General features: G+C 34.8%; 1 protein-coding gene and 1 long non-coding RNA gene across 4 annotated transcripts; both read right to left on the bottom strand.

Moving 5' to 3' along the window:
- Nucleotides 1-12,339: 12,339 nt before the first annotated feature.
- Nucleotides 12,340-17,643, bottom strand: MGP2 (MALE GAMETOPHYTE DEFECTIVE 2). Its single transcript, XM_086559374.1, has 11 exons — nt 17,444-17,643; nt 17,299-17,366; nt 15,596-15,682; nt 15,407-15,484; nt 15,244-15,335; nt 14,937-15,138; nt 14,524-14,614; nt 14,320-14,378; nt 13,743-13,891; nt 13,215-13,296; nt 12,340-13,129 (listed from the first exon to the last, which is right to left on the bottom strand). Exons 1-11 carry the CDS (start codon nt 17,559-17,561, stop codon nt 12,737-12,739), a joined length of 1,419 nt encoding a protein of 472 aa, XP_086415500.1. The 5' UTR covers nt 17,562-17,643; the 3' UTR covers nt 12,340-12,736.
- Nucleotides 17,644-20,536: 2,893 nt separating this feature from the next.
- On the bottom strand, nt 20,537-22,440 carry LOC147496362 (uncharacterized). 3 transcript variants are annotated; one of them, XR_015194709.1, is made up of 3 exons: nt 22,421-22,440; nt 21,590-21,715; nt 20,537-21,113 (listed from the first exon to the last, which is right to left on the bottom strand). It is a non-coding gene; the product is annotated as an uncharacterized LOC147496362 (long non-coding RNA). The 3 variants fall into 3 exon arrangements; XR_015194710.1 differs by lacking the exon at nt 22,421-22,440 and adding an exon at nt 22,104-22,122; XR_015194708.1 differs by lacking the exon at nt 22,421-22,440 and having other exon boundaries at nt 21,590-22,086.
- Nucleotides 22,441-25,490: the final 3,050 nt, after the last annotated feature.

The following is a 25,490-nucleotide window of genomic DNA, read 5'->3' as shown; positions in this document are numbered from 1 at the left end:
ATTCGGATTTGGATATAGCCATATCCGACCCGAACCCAACTCGATCCCTGCCCTAGTTACGAACCTTCTTCTCTTTCTGAATCTCTGATATAAGTCCAGTGATTCCGACCAATGACTAAGAACTTGTCAAGTGAACAATGATAAAATCGTGTGTAGGTATAACTATAGAACCATTTTGTTAAATCCTTTTTTGACGGCACTTAAACAACCACACTTAAGTCGAAGTCTCACGCCACTTAAAAGAACAGTTATACGTGAAGCTCAAAAAATGAAACAATTAAGAAGAAACAATTTCTTTGTTACCCATTTCTTAATTCAATCCGTACTATGCTTTGGAATTTTTAACCCTAGTAGCTCAATGTCATATAAACAGATTGTTTACACGATACCTATGCTAGATAATAAACTTGTATGTGTACCATTTGCATATCAAAATAACAAAATTGTACACAAACTGACATACCATTTATAGCTTCAATATCCTCCCCAAGCATCACATGCCCACTACTCATAATCTCGCCTTCCTGGAATCAAATTTCACAATAAACAATACTCCATAAACATACGACAGCGACATATACAAATAAATTATTAAGTTATGAGTACACCAAGCAGTAGAGTGCAATAATTGTCTCTTTCCAATCAGGTGTGCACTACGTTAAAAAGAGCTATCCAGAGTAGCTTTAGCAGTTATACTCGAAGCCCCCTTCTTGAAGTTAAAGAATTGCGAAAAGAGGAAATAGTCATTAGAATTAAATAGAGAAATTCGAAAGCATTACAACCTATTTTCATAAATTTTTTTTGTGAAATATTAGCAAGTTATTGACTGTGTGGGTATAACCGTAGGATCATCTTTTGACGCCCCTTAAACAACAGCACTTAAACAACCATTATAAAAGTTGAAGTCTAACCAACGCCAAAATAATATTTGATGTCCATTTCTTAAACAACCCCTAAAAGAACAGTTTTTATGAAGCTCAAAACAGCCCCAAAGCAACGCCATTAAACGCTCCAGCGACGACGCTAGCACGAAGCTAAAAAAATGGTACACATTTCTTTGATACCCATTTCTTGATTCAAAAAGAAAAAACAAATAAGAGAGTTCAATAAAATTCACCTCAAACGGCTCTAGATCTCTCGAAAGCTGTTCTTTCCCTCGCAAACTAACAACACAAAATCATCAAACCAAGCAATAGCAAAAGATTAGAAGGAGTTGTGGAAGTGGAGCAAGACCTGTAAAGGTGGAAATGAGAAGCTTTTAAGAACCAAGTTTGGAGACACGAAGGGTTTTTTAACAATTAAGAATATAATTAATTTCTAATCCAACTCACGACTATCATCATGGCACTCGTCACGATCCTCCAAAGACAGATATATTTTTTCAGGAAAAAAGACGCAAGAACACAAATTTTAGTGAGGCCTTTGACAGACTTGGAATTTTTTTTTCCTTCAAGAATTCTTTAAACAAAACATTTATCACATTCGATTAGATGAAGAATATCTCAATCAATTTAGACTATTGGTATTAAAATATATGACCGAATAGACTTTCAGGTGAAAAATAATCAAAACACATTTAAGGAGATTATTAATTTATGTATAACACACACCTTGAAGAGGTAAATGTCAGCCAAAACCCTTCCTGCGACTAATTGAGGCGTGCAAGGCCCTGACAAAGACAAAGAAAAGCCAAAGGAACTGAAAAAACAGAAAAATGAATGAAGAAGAACTGAAAAAACAGAAAAATGTATAGTCAAAAATGAAGTTTGTGTTATAAACAACAATGATTTGTAAAGGCAAAAAAACGTTTTGAAGATAACTTATCTGTATGAATTTGGGGCGCGCAAGCTTTCTCTATTTTTTTTTGGAAAAAAAACTAAAGATACTGGCGTTCTATTTGGTGAAGAAGATGACACCTTGTCCCTTTTAAGATTAGAATTGGGTTATCTTAGAGGCGTGAGAGAGAGAAGAAAAGAGAACAGTTTTTGTTCAATGGGTTTTCATTTCTAATCATAGTCACGCTGTAATCAAGGAAGAAGTAGGAGGCAAAAGAAGAACATATTGGTTTCTTCTTCACTTCGTTTCGATGAGAAGTGATGGGTTGGGAGAGCGAATGAAAGGGTTTCTTCTAATAAAGGTTTTCACGATTAATATTCCATGATTAATATCTCATTTAATTTCTAATCCAACTCACACGCTTTGGTGACGCTATTGTAACCCTTGATTTATACCCCCTCAAATTGAATCCCAGCCGCGAGTCAGGAAACAGCCCTATATATTTTGTTAAGTTAACAAAACACAACATCTCCATTCGGTTCCACCCTCGGGATATTCAACAAAAAAAAAACGGTGTAAGCACGCATCTAATACTTTGCACCAAACATATATAGTAGGGAATGAAGCATCAGTAATTCGGTATATACTTTTTCTAGTAGTTGGGAAGGACAAACCACAGCCATTTGTTGATATCAACCCCTGCATTTGTTGTTCGTAGGTAGATTAAAATCTAAGGTATTCTTTTCCAATGACCGAATTAGTGGCCAAGGCGCTTAAATTACCCTTCTCTACAATCTCTCCAAAAATTAACTATGCGAGTTTTGAAATTCACTTCAAAACAACCATCATGATAAGTCATCAAATTGAGTAACAAATTAAGAAAACCTCATATTTCTAGGAAATTCTCAGAGTTTATCATCAATTTGATTTTTTCATGGATAATGCCATATTCGGTAATTCACAACCCATGTATATGCCACAATAGGAATCCTATAATACAATTTTCAGCTAACAAATATCATGGTTAATTAACCTAGAGCGCAATTTTTCTTCACACAACCATCACAACGGAAAAAAAATTTGACCATTTCACCGGAATAAAGTGACACCCCAATAAACACCCGACCATCAGCAGGAAATTCTCTACCAATACTCGAAGCCCCAGTAGATAAAATGAGGGTGCAATAATAGTAGACTTTCTCTTGATGATAAATCATAATAGAAAGATGTGTGAGTGGTTGCCATAGGTTCTGTGAAATTTAATTAATAGGGTATGTTCACAGGTCTGTTTTGCGAACAATATTAAGCGTGCATGTGTTGCATATTTTTTTATTAAAAAGCGCTGACTCCCACCTACTCGACTTCAGCTAGTAAGTACATACCTTCTTTACACACAACTTCAAATATCACACTCATTTCTAGAGCTAATGCTTAGTCCACCATACAGATCATCAACACGTACAAAGGAAATCAAGAAATAGACGTACATCACCTTGAAAAAATAGGGTTTGCCAAGGAAGCACTTATATTTATATGACGTGTGTCACACTACCACATCATTGAATTAAGAGTAAAATAAAAGGACCATATCAAAAGCAAATCAATTCAACCAATTGTAAGGAAAAAGTAATCCCAGCCAATTTGTTTTACATACATACACACACACCTTAGAAAGAATTTTTATACACGTCTCATTTTGTTCTAATCATCCCATATTTATTGTAGACTTAATCACCTTGGTCTGATTGATATAAGAACCACAAAAGACATATATATATATATATATATATATATATATATATATATATATATATATATATATATATATATATATATATATATATATATATATATTCAAACTTACGTCATACATATATAAATTTAAGTTTAGATTATAGAATTAGATATATACCTTTGGGGATGACCATGATGGATCACATTCACATTCAATTCATATATATAGGCCTTTCTGCATCCACCTCCAAAAATCCTGAAAAAAAAATAATAATAAAAAATAAAAAAATCATTGATCTGATGGGAATTCATAACTTTGCCAATAGTTTGGAAGTACTTGACAATTTCCTGAAACATGTACTCTGCTAACACCATTTTACCTCATTGTTATCTAACCAATACTTATGGCTTGTCCTTGAGATATTATCTGAAATGACATTTAAAAGAGTTTTTTATCTTTGTAATTGATTACTATAAATACTATGCTACTTTCCTGGATCTTGGTTTCATTCAAATTCCTTTCAATCAAAACAAAATTTAAAAGCACCAAGTCAAACAGAGAAAGAAGTAATAGTAAGTAATAGTATCAGGTTCCACTATCAGTAGCAGTAGTGGTAAGTAATATATATAGTTTATAATCCATTCACTTCTTAACATGCAGTCAACAAATTCCCTGCCAATTTGTCTAACTACATCCCATGCATTAAAATTGACGAACAAAAGACAATTAGTCATGACTAACACAATGTAGTAATTAATAATGATATTAAACTAAAAGAATTCATACTCCCATTTAATCACCTTTCAACTAAAAAAAAACAATCTATATACTAATAGAAATCCCCTGAAAACAATCAATCGTGTAAAATAATGAATCTGTTGTTAAAACAGAATATTCAGTGCTTAAAATATATATGTAATCAAATAAAATGATAAAGATAACTACATTACACCACCATAGCTTTTTGTAAAGAAGAAATTGTTCCATTCCGGAGTTAAAATTTTCTTGTAATTCTAATTGAAATTTCCAATTATTGTCATCTACAGTAAATGCTAGTTCAAATCAATTAGCCCACATCTAAAAGATTAAAAGAAACATGAAAAATTAAATACAACTCCAAAATGATAAAAGAAAGAAGACATACCATTACATCTTTGCAAGTAATGTGAAATCTAGAGTGAATGACACTACACAGTACACACCTTCATCCTTATCCTTATCTCCCTTACTTTCTGATAAGAGCCCAAAACTGTAGTTTTAACCCTGTAACAGACATACTTTTAGACCAATTATGTGAGTAATAATTAAGAGTTAACACTGATTACGTGTTTTTATGCATTTCAGGCTTCAAAGTCCATTATGTGCAGAAATGTGCCACTTTAGCGAGATAAAGGAGCAAAGGTCGGTTACTAAGGAGTTCCGTGATTAAAGGCCAAGATTCAAGAAGACAAAGCCTTTCTAAAGCCCGGTCAAAAGCTGAAAAGTCGACGCTTGGCGTAAAACAAAGACACAAAGTCAACAGAACTTCCGAAGGCCATATCTTTGGACTCAGACCTCAGAATGGGGCCTATCTTATGTCAAAACGACCGGCTCGGAAAGAGCTTTCCAATGGTCTAAGCCTTGATCCAATCAGAGGAGCAGAAGTGGACGAAAAGTCTGTTGAAGCCAACTGCAGCTGAAGAGGCATTTTTGGACTGAAAGAATTGGGTTTTGGGCCTGATTCTCTGGCCCAAAACATGGCTCCAAGCCCATGCACGATTTTTGGATCTGAATGTATAAAAACAAAAGCTTAGCTCTTTGTTAAGGGTAGATATTTTAGAAAAGAATAGTAGATTTTTAGGTTAGAAAATAAAGGTAGCTTAGAATAGAAAGTAGCCATTAAAATAGCTTCTAGATCTAGTTTTTCATGTAGATTAATTAAGTTTAGTTCCATTTCAATTATTGTATTAGATTAAACCTTTGAATCTTGTTCTTCATTTTGATTAGATCAATAAAATAGTATTTTTATCAATTTCGATTTTGTCATTTCCATTTCTAGATCTAATTTCAATTCATGTCCTTATTTCATTTGAGTCATTAAATTAGATTTCATTATTGTTTAATTAAGTAAATTTCAATTCTTTATATCATGTTTAGTTTAAATTTAATCGGAAATGATTGCGTAATGATTCTCGGCTAAACCTCCATTAGAGGGGGTTGAGAAGCCTTGATGAAAGCTTGATTCCGATTAACATAGATTCGTCATAATTTCCTTTCCACTCTAGAAACGTTTAGTTCACCATGAGAATGAGTTTAATCGTTCACATGCTAGTTATTAATTGGTAGAAATGCCATGTGTAATTAGGGATTAGGAAGAACCAATTGTTCTGCGAAACAGTTCAATTCGGATTACGACGAGTTGTAGTTAATGGGATTAAGTCGAGTTAAGGTGGAATCAATTCCCCTCTAACTCCTTATCATCGAATCAACGTAGCATTCCCTTAGTTATTCCCATCGTCGACTAGTTGCATTTCGTGGGTAGTTGCATCGTAGTCTAGTTGCCTTTTTCGTAAATCTCTCATTAGACTTTAAGTTAGATTACTTACACGTGAGAACACAACATGCGGAAGGACTAGGAGTGGAACGAATCACTCTACTCCACTATATCTCATAGACTTGAGAGTAGAATCTTTGATAAAACATAGACCCAAAAGATCAAATTTAGTTTTACTTGCGTTTAGAGTTCATCGCTTTAATTCATTAGTAAGACTATTCATTTCACGTTTATCACTTTCCATGACTTACTTCTTCTCCCCTCTTCCACTCCCAATGTGCTATTGATTTTGTGCATTACAAAATTCATATTACTTAAAAATTAGAGGTCACATGGTGAACTTTCACAAATGAAACTCAATAAGGTTGGGTCTTAATTCTTGAACAATGCTTTTATAAGTGTTATAACTTCTAAGTGCATCACAGCTTGTTCACTGTCTTAACAAAACTAAAATAGATGCAAATGAGGCATGAGCATCCCAAGTAGTCCAAAGTAACTAAAGCAATCAAGAGTACCCATAGAAGCAAATGAATGATTTTTTTTTTAATATTTTTTTTTAGAATTAACTTAAGGGTTTATCGGAATTTTGGAATAGAGAAGAACGCACCTTGATGGATCACCTCCCCCTGTGCCGCCCCACGAATCTCCATAAAGACACTACTGTTTTGTCCATCAACCCATCAGAAAAATCATTCAAATTTCGGAATTATACTATGGACAATAAAATGGAAAAGAGAAAACCATACACACCTGAAGTGAAGAGAATTAGGAATTGCTGAAGCATGCATAACAAGAAAGTGTTTTTTTTTTTATTATTATTAGAATCTCGTTAGTTTAGCCTTTTTTGTCCGAATCATTGCTTTCTTGATTAACTGCCTCAATTCTTAGTATTATTAACTGCCTCAATTCTTTAAGACTTTAACTGACCCAGAGTCCAGCGGCCGCAGCAAGAAATTATTGGAGAAAACAAATGTTTCAATTGCCTTTACGTGCTTCCGTCTTTGTGGTGTAAAATTTGAAACAATTTTCTCTCGCAAAGACTCTAAATCAGTGAAGCATCCATACATACACTGAAAAGGTTACCGAAAAGAAAAAACAGTATATAAGAATACGTATAAGAGAGCCAAAGGCCAAACAATATGCAATAGTCCTAGATACTTTTATCAACATCTCTATAAAGCACAATCAAATGCCAGATCAATTGCATAAAAAGGGAGGACTGTTCAGAACTTGGATATAGGCCTAAATTGATGTTAGGCCTAAAGTATTTGTATCTCGAGACGCCACACTTAATATGATAGAAAAAATCGATTGCTCAAAGAATTAAAAGAATTCTAAATGGCCAAAGAACAGACCATAGGATGACTCGACATAGATGATCGACATTGTCAAAATACATAAAACCAAAAATGAAATAGGAAAAATTACCTTGAGCTAGCCCGCCGATCGTTAATGGAAAAAATTTGTCAAAGAAAAGAGAAGAAGACCGATGGGATAAACCTGGATTAATATTGAGAGATGAGGAGTTGCTTGCTTCTTTTTCTTTTTTTAGAGCGACGAAGATTTTGTAACTTTAATTCTAATCGTGGCTGGCATTTAATGGCAAGACTGAGTAGGAGAGGTTTTGCACACAATTAAGAGTTTTATTTATTGTCGAGATTTGGAGAATGAAAGGTTTTTGTGAGCTTTGGAGTTTGGAGAATGAAGGGTTTTTTTTTTTTTAATTAATTTTAACAATTAAAGTTTTGGCGAACTTAACCGAAGGGTTTTTTTTATTTAATTTCACAATTAAGCTCTTTAATTATTCCTAATCCACGTGGTGGAACGTGGCCCTCGATTTACACCGTACCCTGAAACTCAATCCCAGCCGCGAGTCAGAAAACAATCCTGTTTTGTTAACTTGATAGATATAATACACACACACACACACACACACACACACACACACACACACACACACACACACACACACACACACATATATATATATATATATATATATATAGAATTAAAGGGATAATACACTAAAACTCTGTGCAATATTTTAGTAGAGTACTCATGTCAGACATGCTATAAGCCCATTTAGCTAGATCATGAGCCTCACTATTCTTAACCTTACTAGCAGTACTGATAATTACTTTAGTAATGTTTTGTAAATACCAAGCCGTATTAGACTCCTGGGAACTCAAACTGTTGAAGACATTTATGTTGTCACCCTCAAAAAGAAATTGTCCTCCTCCTAAGTGTTTTGCCAGCTGCACTGCTACACCGGTTGCAAGAAGTTCACTCTCCTCTGCTGACCTTGCTGTAAATCTCCTCACTGCAGCAGCAATTAAAACTCTTTCTTCATTCCAAGTCATAGCAGTAGCAGCTAATAGAGGTCTCTTATTAAAAGCACCATCAAACCTAACATTTATAGAATTAGACATGTGAGAGAGGTTAATAGTGGATATATTACTAGTATTACTTGTTGATGTAGAAGCATGTGCGCTTTGGTTAGTGTTTACATTCCTAATATAGTGTTCGAGTGAATAGAAGAAGTAGGGTTTAGATTCTCCTTGTCAAAAAATTTTGAGTCTTCTTTCCCATTGAATCATTGTAGCTTTAAGTATAGACCCCCCCTATTAGCTGCTCCTTTGTCAAACTTTTCCAGATTCCTATTATCCCACATAGTTTGCATTAGGGTGCATGCATACACACCCAAGTTTGCTATGTCAGGGACCTTGCTTTCACACCATTCCATGATCTCATCCATCCATCTTCTAATGGACCATCCACTATTGACCTATGTTCTTAAACCAAGAGGTGAAGCAAACCACAAAGCTTTTGCCTAATCACATTCAAAAAATATGTGTTCCATAGTTTCCTTATTCCTGAAGCAAAAGCCACACATGGTATCATTGTTCTTTATCCTTTTCTATATCTTTTCTCCAGTTGGCAGTATGTCCATATATATTTTCCACATGAACATTTGTTCTCTAGCTGCCACCCTGGCTCTCCAAATTCTTCTGATAGTTTTTGCTTGAAAAGTCGAGTCATAGTCCTCCCAATCTTTCGCTTTTAGCATATGAAAAACATATTTGACTGAGAATTTTTCTTTAGTATCAAGCCACCATCCTCCCCTCCATCCTGTGGTCTGATGTGTGTTCCTTTGATAAGCCCTGTTACTATAGGATAAAAAAAACTTCATCAATAAGCTGATCATTCCATGTTGATCATTCCTGATTCATGAGATTTTTCACTTTCCAATGTTTCTGGATCCCCACTGGTGGGTGCAAATCTTTTATCAGTATAGGATGATCATGGAACATAAGCCAAGGATCGCGTCATTGAAAACAGAGGTATGAGCATCATCCCCAATGGCCCATATAGATCCTTTATGCACAAGATCAAAACTTTTATTAACCCCTCTCGAGAAGTAAGAGGCATTAGATAGTAATTTTTTGTTTTGTCCCCATACCTTTTTTTCCATAAGTAGCATGAAAAGTTTTAAACCATATGAAATTCTTATCTTTTAAAGCTCTCCAACTCTGTTTTCCCAGCAGAGCTTTGTTCATATCAAAATATTTCCTGAATCCTAGTCCTCCAAGGGACTTAGGCTTGCAAAGTTGATCCCACTCAATAGTATGGATACTCTTGGAATCATCATGTCCATGCCACTAAAACTCCCTACACACTTTATCCATATTGTCACATACAGATACAAGGAGGGAATAGGATGTCATGGCATAAAGGGGCATAGCTTGAGTTACAACTTGAATCAAAATTGCTCTTCCAGCTCGAGATAACAGCCTGACTCTCCAACCTTTTATTTTATTATGTACAATATCCACAAAGTAGTCAAAATCAGCTTTCTTACTGCCAGTGAGTAAAATAGGAACTCCTAATATATACTTATCTTTATATGAAAATTCTCTCGTATTCCAGTATTTTCTCAAATTTTTCCTATGTTTAGCATGTACATTCCTACTAAAATAGATACTAGATTTATCAAAATTGATCTTTTGGCCAAAGGCCAAATAGTATTTATGCATAATATAAAATAGTAAATCATCAGCATACAGTAAATGAGCAATGGGAGGAGCATACTTTCTAATTTTAATACTATGTATAGCATGATTATTTTCAGCTTTATTAATCATGTGAAAATTCTCAAATGTTAATTGTATTGCATTTCACGTTTTAATCACAACTACGAGTGGTACAACAGACGGTTGTAGATATATAGCAGTCACACTATCTTAAGATAGAGCTCCCAAGACATTCTATTGGTCGGTTAATGAAGTTTTTTTTTTTTTTTTTTTTTTTTTTTTTTTTTTTTTATTTTTTTTATTTAATATCAATTTCAACTAATCAACACACAAACTATTCTCAACCTACAATACCAATATTTGGTCTCATATATACTTCTTATTGATTCATGGAATATATGGGCACATAGAACCATACGTGAAAACTTTTGAATTTTATTATCTTATAAATTTTAGCCAAATTATTAACTAAGTACATTGACCAAAGTCGGGACTGACAAAATCCATTATTTAAGCGTGATAATTAATTCAATTTTCTAGTTTTTACCCCAAGACTACAACACATCCGAGTCAGCCAAACTTGACTGTTATCTTTTTGGTCAATATATGTAAAAAGACTTCATTGTCCTTTGCCCTTTTAACAATTTTCTAGCTTTACTCCCCCAGAATTTAGGCCAATTAGTTTTACCTCCCTTAGACCTCAGCACATCCAAATCAACTGAGTTTGACCGTGATGTTTTTAGTCAAGACAAATGAAAAGACTCTAATGCCCTTTTATAGGTATAATTGTATAAATATTCTGTGACTTTGGCAAAGACAAAATTGGAATTCAAATCATCTAGGACATATGTCATGATTTTGTGAACTCTATCCGACGACTACCACCAATCCTTATCAAATGACATCAACACCCTTAATATTATGAAATTACATATTGTAGCATCATCTTCTCCAAGCCGTACATCAATATCACCACCACAACTCCACCACGACCAACTTAAAAGACACAATTAAACCTCACTTTTTTTAACCTCAATTTAGTTTAAATATCAACTATGGGGTATTCTCCTTCACCAAATTCGTCATTTGGAAACCAAATTGAAAGGTGGAAGTGTTTGAAGTTTGTCCAATACAACATGTGAAAAGCTAATGGTCTTCTCCTACGTTGTATGAACCAATAAGTTGTAGTTTAATGTTTGGGGGGTTAAGTCTAATTATACAAAATACAGGGGGGGGGGGGGCTTAAGTCTAATTAAAAACTTGTATTTTACAGTTGATCTTTTATGCAATTCCAACAGTTGGATAGACTAGAGGAGATAATGACATGTGTCTTAGCTGAGTTTGACTTCTAAGAGGGTCTTTGAGGAAGTCACGAGATATATATGTTATTGTACAAACAAAGGGCAATGAAGTCTTTTTACATGTATTGACCAAAAAGATAACAGTCAAGTTTGGTTGATTTGGATGTGCTGTGGTCTGGAGAGAGACGGGGCTTAAGTCTAATTAAAAACTTGTATTTTATAGTTGATCTTTTATGCAATTCCAACAGTTGGATAGACTAGAGGAGATAATGACATGTGTCTTAGCTGAGTTTGACTTCTAAGAGGGTCTTTGAGGAAGTCACGAGATATATATGTTATTGTACAAACAAAGGGCAATGAAGTCTTTTTACATGTATTGACCAAAAAGATAACAGTCAAGTTTGGTTGATTTGGATGTCTTTGTGGTCTAGAGGGGGTTAAAGTTGGAAAACTGTTAAAAGGGCAAAGAGCAATGAAGTTTTTTATATGTACTGACCAAAAAGATAACAATCAAGCTTGGTTGATTTGGATGTGCTATGGTCTCGAGGGGGGGGGGGGGATAAAGCTAGAAAACTGTAATTAATTTATCGTATATCAGTTTTAGCAAGATTATATTGTAAATAAAGATTTTAAGAGAGTAAACAATTACGATCTTCTGGTCTGGCCCTCAATTCTCTTCTAAAGAGGGCTGAGGTGAGGTTTAGGGCATCACAATTTGAGCATTGCCCATTTGGCAGGCCCGGTCCTCTTGCACTTCGACCCATTAGCTAGTGAAACTGGCATTACTGGATGTCTCACGACTTGTCCTCGTAGATGGAACATTTGCACATCTATTCCACGAACAGAATTTACCATACAATATCTGTTAACCACTTAACATTTGAGAGTTGGGAGAGGGAGAGGGAGAGAGAGCGAGAGAGAGAGACTTGCATTGTTTGACTATTGAGTGTTGGCTATCAAAAATGAGTAATAGACGTTGATTTTCAAAAACAAGGAATTGGGTCATACACCCCTAAAACAATTAGCTAGTAGCAACAGTCATATAATTCTTCTAATTAGAATTACATAAATTACTCCCTCTCCAACACAGAACTCTAACTTTCTTACAAGTAATATACTACAGTAAGTAATACAACATGAACTTCTCACTGACATACGAAATCAGGTGCACCAAATGGCAAGACCTACTTTCAATAATTCCCTGACAGCATAGTAGCGGCTCACATTCCCTTTACAACAGTATTCGACAGAGTGAGGAAGCCAGTTTCTTCGACTACAAACTACCTGATTGGGCTTGCACAGTGATGAATGAACCAATGAGAACATGTTATCACAAAAAAGAATAAAACCAATTTCTTCTTTAAGCCCCTGATGTTTTGGTGTGCCTCACACAGACCAGGTCATCCAATTTATTGCCATCCATTTTGTATAACGAGACACCACCCATTTGAATATAATGATCTTGTGCTTCTTTTCTTAGGCTCTTAAATGGCAATAACTCCCACCTACTGTACTTTGAGTTCTTCCTTGTTTCACTCATGTCAGACGAACCTGAAACTAGCCCATTGTCACCTAAGCCCGCATCACCCCATACTCTGCAACTACCAAAGGGTCCCAAACCACCAATTTGACCAGCTTGACTTCTCTTCAAGTGAAGGGCAGCTGCGTGAGCTCTGGTTATCATTTCTCTACTCGGCACATCTGTCCAATCTTGGAATCTTCCAGCTCTCATAGGAGAATGGATCCTGATAACCTGCACACATACACCCACCAAGCAGCCATTTAGCCTCAACATTTAATATGCAGTGCAAAGGGAACTTGTGAATCAGGAGCCTTACACCAAGGCACTCCAATAGCTGGTAATATGCTCGTCCTTGCAATGGATTGTGTCCTTTTCTTGGTGTTGAGAAGTAGCGAGTCCTTGAATGGAAACAAAAAACAACAGTAGCATCTCAATAACTGAGTCTTGTTGATTTGTTACCATTTTAGTATATAAATGAATCAAGAAATTAAATTTCAAAGCCAAGTAGACAGATGTGTCTCAAACAGAGATTTCAAGTCCAAAGATGGTAATGCAATTATATATTTGTCATTTCCCACTTACATATTTATCACTTATTAACAAATTTATGTCTATATACCCATGCCGTTTCTTGTGACAGTTTGCATCTAGGTAACCCTATAGTTTGTAGTAACCCTATAGTTCGTAGTAACCCTCAAAACATTTCCTTTTCCTTCCTGTTCCATGAATTTGCATGATACCCAACAAAAAACCATGCCAAGAGTATGATTCAGCCAGTAAAATAAAATACAAAGGCACCAAGACATAAATGATATATAGACAGGAAAGTTCTGGGATAACCAACCACTCTGTATAGCCAGGATCAACTGTGAAACCATAAATATCGACAATGTCGCACATGGAAAGTGCTAATTCTATAGATTTCATTCCAGTTCCTTTGGCACCTCTCCTCAGCACAATACCTTGAAAAAGATAAACTGGATTTGGGATGCCCTGGGATATGCATTAAACAAGTTAGAGAATAAAAAAATTGACAAAAGTTTACTCCTTCAACACAAAAAGTGAACCAAGACTCTAAGAGTTGCCTTGTAAGGTCTTCATAAAGAAAAAAAATTGAACTGGAATCATCAAAAATCTGAACTACTCTAAACATGCAAAGCTAAACCATCCTGCTAGTGCAAGAGCAAAGTAGAAAATAACTATGGGTAGAGGCGAAGGAAGTCCAGCATCTCACACCAGCATATTGATACAAGCGAAACACGTGAATGAGCATAATATTCAGAATCTGATTTAACATTTCTTTAGTACACTAATCTCACAACTAAACCATATACTGCCAACAGTGCCAAGTACCTAACTTTCTACTAACCGTTCCTAAGAATTTCTTGAATTAAGTGGAACAATTGACTCTGGGTGTTCACCTTTATCATCAAGTTGAAGTCTTTATGAGTCACACTCTTAATTATGAGCACCTCATCAGCTGTGGGAGAAATAGAAGAACAAACAACATAAATCAGTGTATATTTCCCATAGACAATTAAAACATTCCTTTATAATCCAAATATAAAATGTGTGTTCCCATAAGCAGAAAAGTTTACCAAACTATATAATTGTTACAAGCTCACCGGATCCATTGAGAATAGTAACCATGTTACGAGCAGCACCCCTCACTACAAGGCGGAAATCCCTCTTTTGACCAACATACTTAGCATACTTCTGCATTGTTAACACATGGAAGATGAGAAGATAACCCACTAAGTTAATTACCTACAAGATGAGAAGGACAACAGAATACAAAGACAGCCAGCTAACATCAAAGTAAGAACCTGGGATTGGATGACATATTAGCATATTACTAAAAAACAGGACTCAATTACTTCTTCAAATAACTTGAAAGCAAAAAAATTCTTAGGTGCATACTTTCACCCAGTCGACCAAGACGAGCAGAAACAAAAGTTTCAGTTGGTTAAAATTAACATTAAAGACTAACTCAGTATGTAGAAATGTATTGAAGCCAGCACCAACTTCAAACGTTTACCTCATTAACAGGAGCTTCATTATCTCTTATAACCGCATCATGCCTATCGATCTCTTCTCCAAATTCAGTCTTTAAAAGATCACCAGAGTTTCCGACAACAGCACATGTCCGAAATTGGTGAGGGTGAAAAGGCGGCTTTGATGGTAAAATCAAATTAAGGTGCTCCTCACAAAGGGAGCGGTTGTAGCATTTATCAGCTCCCCTATTACCAGTGAAAATAATATAATTAATTGATATTCCTAAAGTGTACTCTTAAATGAAGCCGAGCATGATCAGAGTAACAAGCAAAGTTTTGTTCCCAACATACAACTGTGCAATCCTCTTTGCAGCATAGTCCAGCCATCCATCTGGCCGAGCATCTAGATATTCTCTTGTCAAAACTGTTGTCATATTACGATACTGCATCATCGTTTGTATTAGGAGATATTATATTGTGCAAATGCACTATTACAATGCTGGACACAACTAACCTGTTCCCACAATAGAATTGCCTCACAAACATCATAAGTATACTCCAGTGGTTCATAAATTTTGAACTGCTCATTGTACTGTGTGAAGATACGGAAAAATTAGCCATACATCTCTATGTTAACGGGAACCAAATACAGAAATGAACTGAATATGAAATGCCCAGAAGGGAAGTACAAAGAAATGCTAACCCAAGTGCTGTTTGTGCCTTTGGGAAACTTAAGGACCAGTTTACAGTGATCAACAATGTGTGCAGTCAGTCCAAATCCTCTGTTAGCCTACATTCAGTTTAAGGTCAGTATACATCCTTTAATCAGCCGAAAATTGAAAAGTTAAGAAAGTTAGGTGAAACAGTTGTGCTTCTATGCCAATCCAAACCGCTAATTCAAAGAGAAGCTTCTTATTCCTACGCTGATAGGTATATTTATTCCCAAAAGTGACACCCTAAGCTTCAAGCTTCAGGTTCTTTTATAATTGGTGATACAGATTATATTAATACCCTATCAAAGAAATGTAGAATCAGATACCCAACGAATACAATGATTCACAAAAACTAGAAGAAAAATGAAAAGAAACAAAGGGAGCACAGCTATAATAACACAACAGATTATATTAACATCAAATCAAGCTTTAAGTACCACTTACTTCATAATAGCGTGTCAAAAAGAAGTAACAAAGTGTATTCAGCTAAGCTTAAATGTTATATCAGAGAGTTACTGACCCTTGAGTAATACTTCCTGCATACGGATGCTTAAAAGCAATATAATGTCGCTGCACAGGTTCTAACAGATCTCAACGATAAAGGAGAGCAGTTTTGTATAAATAATGTCAACTAGCTTCTTCATGCCCGCTATTACTCGTTACTTGGGTTTTCTGTTGAAGACTTCAATAATAATCCTATTCATTAAACTCGTTAGAAGTTGTCCTATTTGGAGGGCAAATAAGCCCCCATAGAGTCAAAAGAACTATACTTCCCTTCCATACACAAGTTTGTACTTTCTTTTTTGGATCAATAAAAGGTGCATCTTTATTCCAAAAAGTGTTACATAGTAGCTCAAACTTAGCAAGTTGCTAATGGCAGGGATTGGCAGGTAATTACAATCCCCACTAGACAACTCAATAACAAGAAGTGACTTTTAAAACTGAAGTCTCCCAATTACACATGAAATCCTGATATCTAAGTTCCCTAAAGATATTGATGCCCCTTTACCAATTGTATAGTAGGTCCTTTATGTCCACCATGATCTTATGATCTTCTTTCTCCTTGTTTTCAAACACTTTGTGATTGTGCTCATTCCATATCCCCCATACTATTGGGTTTAAAAGGTGCTCCGCAATCCATTTAGCTTCTGGTGTAAGGTCCTCAATGACGATATCACTACCAAGAGCCACCGTTACATTCTCCAGAAAATTTCAAGGTCTTTTGAATGAAAAGACAAACACTTCCCACACTCTTTTTGCTACCAGACATATACATATGTTACAATTAATGATTGTATTACCTAATCCCTTAAATTCCCTTTTCCATGGTAAAGGTGGGCATCGAACCCAAGACAACCTCCCAACTCTTGACATTACATATAAATCTCTACGGCCAAAACAGCAAGCAGCTAATAGACCCTCAGTTAAGCTACCCAAAGCATAAAGAAGAAGTAATGTTACAAGTGTACTTTTGAAGCATAAAGAACAAGTCTGTATAGAATTCATCCAGATCCAACCATAATGGAACATTACAAGGAAGATATACTTATACTGATCATCTAAAACAAGTACCAAACAAAGGGTTTTAGGAGGGTAATGCTTCAAAAGGAGATGTTTTTTAAAAAAATCTATGGGCACAAGATTAAATAACTAAGACTCATTGAAAACATAATGAAGTGAGCATAATGCTTACCACACATTGCCGAACAGTGGACTGGAAATCCGACAAAACCCGAATATGAAGATTCCGATTCTGGTTTCCTGCATCAATACATTCAAATAAAGAAATGACAAAGAAAAAGAAAAAAAACTGAAATGAAATCGAATTGAGTTAGTACCAGTGAAGAAGGAGGTCTGAATAGCAAGAACTAGTAAGGAGAAAAAAGCTGCACAGGCAACGAGTACAAGAACGCTCGTGGGTCTTCTGTTTGAACTCTTTATTGGCCTCATTAACATTTCTTCTTCTTCTTCTTCTAGATCACTCCTTAAAACTCTGTTTCAATTGCCCAATATTTTGAAGCAAACATTTTTTAGACTCAACTTCTTTACGATTGGGCTTTATATTTAACCCAAGTCCAAGACTAATTGGGCTGGACCTGGTTTCAACGGGCTTGGAGGCAGAAAATGCATTCTTGAGTCAAGGCCCATCACCAGTCCTCTAAAGTTTGCTACTCATAATTGGTTAACAGTACTGGTCAACTTAAGTCAATGAGTTTGTTCAACTTTTGGTCATTGGGAATTTGGGATACCAAAAAAAAAAAAACAGAATATCAATTTGTGGGTTTTTATATTAAGAATGCATCTGGTAAAAAGTTGAAAATGTACTGTAATTTCTACCCTCTTCATGCAGTTTCATGAGTCATGACACCCTATCCATCTACTGAACATAGGAGCATTAGTTATCTTTGAAATCAATTTTATCCTTGTTAACAAACACCAACTGATCACCTTATAATTTCTACTTTTAAGTAATTAGTTTCATGTGTGCCAACTGTATTTACAGTTCAACGTACGTGTTGATCATAGTTGATTGGCTCATATTAAATTGGGGTTGACCATGCATATCCTTTAATCCACTTGATGCTTCACTATAAATATTGCAGGACATCTAGCAACCTAAAACACTACAATTTCATTACCAATCACCATAGACAAGGAGCTAGATAAAAAAAGTGTTGGAATCTCTTGATGATTAGTATTTCAAATTACTATATTTCTAGTAGGAGTCATTCTCTGATTTGGAAGCCGAGTGTCTATTCCAAACTAGCCATTAAGCCCGACCTATGGTCGGGCCTGCTATCTTGATAGATGAATATATGGTTGAATAAAATTTTTAAATATGTATGTATTTTATGAAATTCATTAAGAACTTTTAGTTCAAAACGTTAAGTTGTGATGGAAGAAGAATCAATAAACTACTATTATTTATCAATATGGTTGAATAAATTTTCTAAATATGTATGTATTTTATGAAAGGGCTTAAGAACTTTTAGTTCAAAACGTTAAGTTGTGATGGAAGAAGAATCAACGAATTAGAACGATTTTTTTATTATTAATTGAACTATTATTTATCTACTATTTACGTGTATCAAATTGAAGTTGTAAAGCATGAAGAAAAAATGTGATTTCATCTTTGCAAGTGTTTGGTCAGAGTATTATTTATTAATAAGTTTTTGTTCATGTATAAACTTGCACTGGAGTTTCTAGTAATAATTGGCAGTTGTCCCGGTGCAATTTGCCACCACTCCAATAATTGCGCAATTTCTTTGCTCAACGGATACCCTCCACCTCCTGTCACGCATACTCTTTCCTTCTCCATCATTATCTATTTCTTTGTTTTTCCCAGTTTTGCTGAAAAAGCATTTGTGATTTGCTAACAGTCTTTGCAGCTTTATCATAGGAAGACCCACGACCGGGAAATCTTCGAGAGTCATCTCACCGAGAGTGGGTGGCTTCTCCCGAGCTTTATCCTCTTGATTCTTGCTAGGCTTTCATTCTTAAGGTCGGACTCTCAAAGACCATATTGGGGTCTGGATTATTTTTCCAGGAAGCACTCCAAAAACCTATTAGAGCAGTATCTTTTGGTAACTCTGGACTATCAGACGTCGTGTTTAAGGTTTCTTTTTGTTTAAGAATGGAGATAAGAGGAAGAGAGAAGTTTTACTATTTAGCTCTCACTTTTTGAGGATTCCTTTTGTTTAAGAATGGAGATAAGATTTAAGAATGGAGTTTTTATCTATTTTGGGTTACGAACAATTGAAATATGCAAAAAAAAAAGGCGTAGATTTACTTTTTTTTTTAAAAAAATCTGATGTGTCAGTCTCAGAGAAAAAAAAAGGGGCTGACGTTGGTCACTAGGAGCAATCCCTGGTATTGTTGAAATCCTTGCATATCTAGGGCAGTTTGTCAAATCCGAGGGAAGTATCGGATGGAACTGCCTGGATATAACACCATGAAGCCATATCCCCATATGAATGAGAGGTGCCCGTCTCTGCCTCCAGACTACAGGAGGGTGCAAAGGAGGGTGCAAAATTGTTGAAAGTCTTCATCTCCTTATTGTTTCTTGTGCATATTTGTTTCTAGTCATAGGCAGTGATGCAATGTTATTGTAGTCATGTAGTGTAGTGTTAGTTGTACAAAGATGTAAAAGGTGCCCAATGGACAACAACTGCCTGTACTAAAATCTGGTGGTTACACTGAAGTAATGGACTTCCTCGTGTCCTTTTCTTGTTCTGTACGTTATTGATAGTTCAGAATTGAAGATGGTAGCCTTCTCGAAAAGACTGAAGCTGCACTTTTTCAGCCACATCAGCCCGAATCGGAGACTTGATATGATACACATTAAGTTTTTGTGCTTAGGTGATGTGGCTAAACAATGAAGCAAAGTGAGCATATCTGCATATGGAGCGCAGATTTTGTTCTAGTCATTGATCAAGACTGAAGGAACGAAGTGGAATTGTATCAAATGAAAACCAAATTTCTGTAATGATGTTCAAAATTACCCCAACAGCTATGCTAAAGGTCCTTTATACTTTAGTTTTCTGATTCCCAAAGTTTTACAGCGTTGTAGTTAATGGGACTGGTTGTATTTTTCTTTGTTTCTTTGAACTGACATGAAGGGTAACGTAAGTTGACTCGTCTCCTCTTTATTTTGTTAACTGGTAGCGCAAGAAGCTTTTTTGTGCTTTTCTTTTGCATTTCTAGCAGCACTATCACTATGTTTTGCTTTGTAGCCTACTGTAATAGCTCTGCCTAAAGCCAAGGAGAAGAGACTAATAAGAGATACCAAAACAGTATTTCAGCCATAATAGGATGTTGAACCACTAACGCTCCAGTTCGGGAAACTTTGTTAAATTGCCAACTTTTTTTTGCAACCTACATTTAACCGTCCTAGCTATTTATCTACCTCTGTAATTGTAATTCGGCTAGCAGTCAGTCAATAGTGGGTCTACTATATTTTGCAGCTCGTCCTCGGAGGGTAAACTTTGAAATAAAGCTTCAATAGTTATGCCAAATTATGCTTGGTATAAATAACTCGCTGTAGAGTACTAATAACTAAACACTGTAGATTGCTTTAATATTTAGTATTTGTGTCTTAAGTACTACGTAGTTCAATTCGGATGTTTACATGAATCGAATGATTCTACAATGTTTCCACCTTCAAGCATAACTTCCATGTGAACCGGGTGACCAGGTAGTGCATCGCAATGCTGAATTGTCTTCTCTATGCATGCTAAGTAAGTTAGTGATAAGGTCTTTTTGGTCTGGAGAAACCACTTGTTCCTCTACAACCAATTTCTTTTCACTTATGATGTCCATGATCATGTTTTGAATCCTTGAGCTTGCCCGAATGCTGCGATTGAAGGTGGTGAGACTGATAACAGGCCCTCTGGCCTCTACCATCTCTTCAAACCACTCCACCAATTTCTCTCTTCTTGTTCCATGCTCCAACCCAAACAAAAGAGAGCAAATTATGTTGAATGTAAGAGTTTTGATGAGTGGGAATACCTGCATATAATTTTTTCCCATGTTATATATTCTGTTTCTGAAAAAGAAAAAGATAAGGGTTCACAAAGCCAAATGTTTACTGATCATTAGTTTTATAAGATTCTTGTCAAGGATAAAAAGAATGAAGCTATTCGATCATACAGGAACCATTCAACAAATGGCTTTCTAGTGGCTGCAACCAGATAGAAACGACAACATAATCTCAATCTGACCTCAGCTCTTGAAAGGTTGTGATGAGTGCTGGGAAGTGGACCTGTGTCAATAATGATGAGTTGACAAAACAGCTGCAAATCGATTGGATATTCATTTTCTGGCCCAGATTTTCTTCTTATTATATTTCAGAAGAATTGTGCTTAATTATTATATTCCTTCTTATTATATTTGAAAATGCGTTAATTGTGCTTATTCATCAGGGGTATATTTCAGATTTTCTTCTTATGTTGTTATTAAATATAATGATTTGCAAAGGAACATACCCTGTTACTGTTCAACGAAGAAATGTCATATAGCGGAGGCCAATCCTCCTTCTCAGCCAACAAATGAGCAGCATCTTTAAAATGTTTCAAGGCGTGACTCTCATCAAACATCCATGGGAATATCATCTGTAGTAGTAAACCAAGATGTCAATAAGATGAATCCAGTAAATACAGTAAACACCTAATAGTATGTCTTTGAGGCGGCAGAAATTATACAAAAAGAAAATAAAAAAGAGAACAGGATGCCTTTGGGTAAACAGAAAAACTACTTTTTATGTGAAGGTTATGATTTTTACCTAATAGTATGTCCAGCTGCTTCTATTAGCTCCCATGTAAAATGCATATGATAGTTTTATTAATGGAGATAATCTAATGTGACAGAGCCTCTTAAAAGTATCACCAAATGACCACATGCTTCTATTCTAGGGGAATACTCATGAGACACAGTCACCCTGGCATACTCATTATTTTCAGAGAGATTTTGAGAGATGATTTGGAATAACAATTAGCTTACTAGAAAATTTTACTCAATAAATGAAGATCGTTCACATGCCAATTTCAAGCAGGATCAGATAAGTAGATTCTACAAACAACGATATAGAACCAACACCTCATCGGCGTCATCACCCATTATAAGATTCTATGCTGAAAAAGTTTGCATAAAAGAAACAAAACGTGGACTACAATAGTAACTAAAATATTAAGATCAGTTCAGAAAATTCTATTTTTGTAATTTTGGTTATTGGCCCTATGGAAGTGGCTAAACCAACCAAATATAGTTAAGTTTTAAGTTCATTAATATACAACCCCTATTCGGGTTCGGAAGAGCACCTCAGTCCCTGACTTTGTGTGTTACCTGGGCTTGAGTCGAATGGCTTGCGACATGGAAGGCATTCACGTGGCCCGCGATTCCTAAGAACTCCCACACCCCAAGATCGGAGACTTTAACTTGAGTAAGGAGATTGGTGGAGCTGGCAAATGAGTTGCAAGAGTCTGCCTAGTACATACTCTTCTGTGGAAGCGACATCAAGGTACAATAAATTTGTTCAGAATTGTTGCTGAAATTGAATATGTAGTTCTTTCTCATTCAATGGTAGCTTGATGTAAGGTTGTTCAGGCGTAGGGTTTTATCTATGAAAGAAAATGTTTTTAGTTTGTTCATTGTTGAATTTCTTTCATTTTTAGGTATGTCCTAATTAATAATTTGTTATGTAGGTTCCCTCCTGTCATCTTCTATACACCAAAAGAAATTGGAGGACTGGGTATGCTGTGAATGGGTTTCCCATTCCCTATTCATAATTGCCGACATATTTAATCTCTTCTTTTCAGAATATATCTTCCTGCACATTTGATAATCCCATATAGTCTTCTTTGAGAATTGTATTTTTTTTCATTGTGTGGTATTGCAATCGATTATGCTCTAATTTGATAGATATATCAATTTTTTTTCTGTGCAAGTGTAATTGCATAATGTTGTAGTGGAGATTCACTTTTGATGTTTGTGCTTCCCTTACAATTTCCATCGTCATCTAGACTATCCATGTGGTTGACCTGTAATAATTTTTTATTTAATTTTCTCAAACATAAAATGAATCAGAAGAGTAGGTGTAAACCAATAAAATAAAATATGAAAAATAAACAAAACATCTTTGAGAAGGAAAATTCTATGTAGAAAATGTGATTGATCACAATTAAAAAAATAAAAAATGATGGCATTATTTTGAAGTAATGCTCTTTTGTCGCTCCCTTTTTTTCTTCCTTCTTCCTTACTATGTTCCTTTATCATTTGTTTCTTTGTTTTCAAATAGCTCATTGATTTTCAGAGTTGCTTTGTTTGTCCCTTGTTTAATGTATTCAAACAGATACTTGATAGTCCTTGTGTTGTTGTACTGACCTGTTGTACCTATAAAATTGAATGTATAAATTTGAATCCATATTGTAAATTTAAAAAATAAATTTTATTACCTTGAATTTCCTCAATATAGTATATGTTTCTACCAGACGAAATGATATTTTTCTTTTTCCATATCTGAACATTTGAAAATATAATAATTGTTTGATTCACAATTGAAGAGGTATTGAAAATATTAACATGTTTGAGAAGTTATTAATGAATATTTTTTTTACAAATAAACATGTAAAATGTAAAATTAAATATCACAAACCTTATTATTGTTGTTCCAAACATATTGCGTTGGAAAGTGAACATACGAATATCCATAAATTTCATTGTCACTTTGATAATCCATTTTCTTTGCAATTATTTTTCAGCCTAAAAAGGAGTCCGAATTTAATAATAAGTACAAACGGATTAAAAATAAATTTATAAATAAGAAACAAATTTTGTTTGCAATAATAAATTAATCATAAATGTTGTATGAATTATCAATTATTTTCGTCAATGCATAAATCTATAACATATTGCTTCCTCTTCCTCGAGTCTTTTATCCCTTGACGGAGCTTTATCATTTCTTCTTCTTGTAGTTTTTCTTTCGCCCATAATGATAGCATTAGTTTACGTAGTTCTAAGATTTCATTTTGTTGTTCTTCAATCTCTTGGCGTTTTTCATTCAGCTCCTTGTAGTTGAAGTCTTCAATGTCAAAAAGGTTTTTGTCTTTTAGGTAATTGATTGCACTCCATGCTGCTGAGTTTTCAGACTTTTCTTTTGTTGTTGATGGAATTCCAGATATGGTTTCTGTTTTGGAGTCATCAAATATGGTAACCTGAGATATATATAGATTGTCTTCAAATTTTGAGGTGTAAGTTGCTTCTTCTATGTGAAGTGAATCAAGTATTTCCTCAAGCATTTTTTTTTGTGACGTAGAGTATTTATATTCGTAATCCATATCCTGCAATATTTAATAATAATAAATGTCAAAAAAATATATATCAAGGGTAAAGTTATGATATTTAATATATGGTTTTTTAAATTTATACACTTTACTAATTATGGTTACACCCTTACGATAAGACACAGACTTTTAATGTTAGCTAATGATAATTTACATTAATGTGTGATAAAATGTATCAAGCGAAAGTAGTACCATAAGTTATATATAGTTTGATAGGGAGTAGGAGTATTTGACATATCATGTATAGAAAAGCCATGACATTAATGTGAGAGAGACATAACAGATTGCTCTCTTCTTGAACTTTAGCTGTGTCTATAAAAAAATGACATTCCCAATTGATAAACATGAAAGAATCAATCAACTAATTTTCTTAATTTAATGTGATTTGTTACTTTATAAATTTTGCAAATAAGAGGAAAATGTTGTACCTGTACGATTGCTTTACTGGAATAATAGAATAGCCTGCAATATACAAAAGAAGAATTCAGAAACTATCAAAATATTTTGATAAATTGTAGAATTTATTATATGTATAGTAGTTGCGTTTTCTAATAATACCTTTGTTTGGAGGAGAGAAGGTTTGGAGATTAGTGGAGTACGGTATTTGTTTGTGATTTATAGTTTTTTTTGGATAAAGATTCGTAGGTATTGAGATAGTAATAGAGTTTTAAGATTTCTAAGTCTCTTAGTCTTGTGTTAGTTTTAGACTTTTAATTGTATAAGACTTTTAATTGTCTAAGAACTAAAGATAAGAGGATTAGGATAGCTTTCAAAGGCTAGAGATGGACAAATTCGAAATGGGTTAGATAAGGAGCTGTTGAGGCATTTTTTATGATGTAATCTTTTCATAATAACAATACGAATGCTGTAATTGTTCTTACAGAGTAGGCATTTTTAAAACCTTTCGGTAATATATGTGTGATTAAAGTTGAATGAGTTAACTTAGCTTGAACTCCTTTCGTGTCCAGGGCTGACTTGGACCTTGATATTTTTATTTGGCTGATTAAATTGACTTTAGTGAAAATTAAAGAACAACCCAAGCAACTGG

Source organism: Coptis chinensis, chromosome 5, assembly GCF_015680905.1.
Source record: "Coptis chinensis isolate HL-2020 chromosome 5, ASM1568090v1, whole genome shotgun sequence".
Classification (NCBI taxonomy): Eukaryota; Viridiplantae; Streptophyta; class Magnoliopsida; order Ranunculales; family Ranunculaceae; genus Coptis; species Coptis chinensis.
This window is presented reverse-complemented; position numbering and strand designations above follow the sequence as displayed.

What these genes read in the sequence shown, in the direction of transcription:
- MGP2 (XM_086559374.1), bottom strand. Translation starts at nt 17,561, where the DNA reads ATGTTAATGAGGCCAATAAAGAGTTCAAACAGAAGACCCACGAGCGTT. An exon ending in AAGGCACAAACAGCACTTGG is followed by an intron (nt 15,485 to 15,595) that starts GTTAGCATTTCT and finishes ATCTTCACACAG; the next exon opens with TACAATGAGCAGTTCAAAAT. An exon ending in ATGAAGCTCCTGTTAATGAG is followed by an intron (nt 14,615 to 14,936) that starts GTAAACGTTTGA and finishes TTAACAATGCAG; the next exon opens with AAGTATGCTAAGTATGTTGG.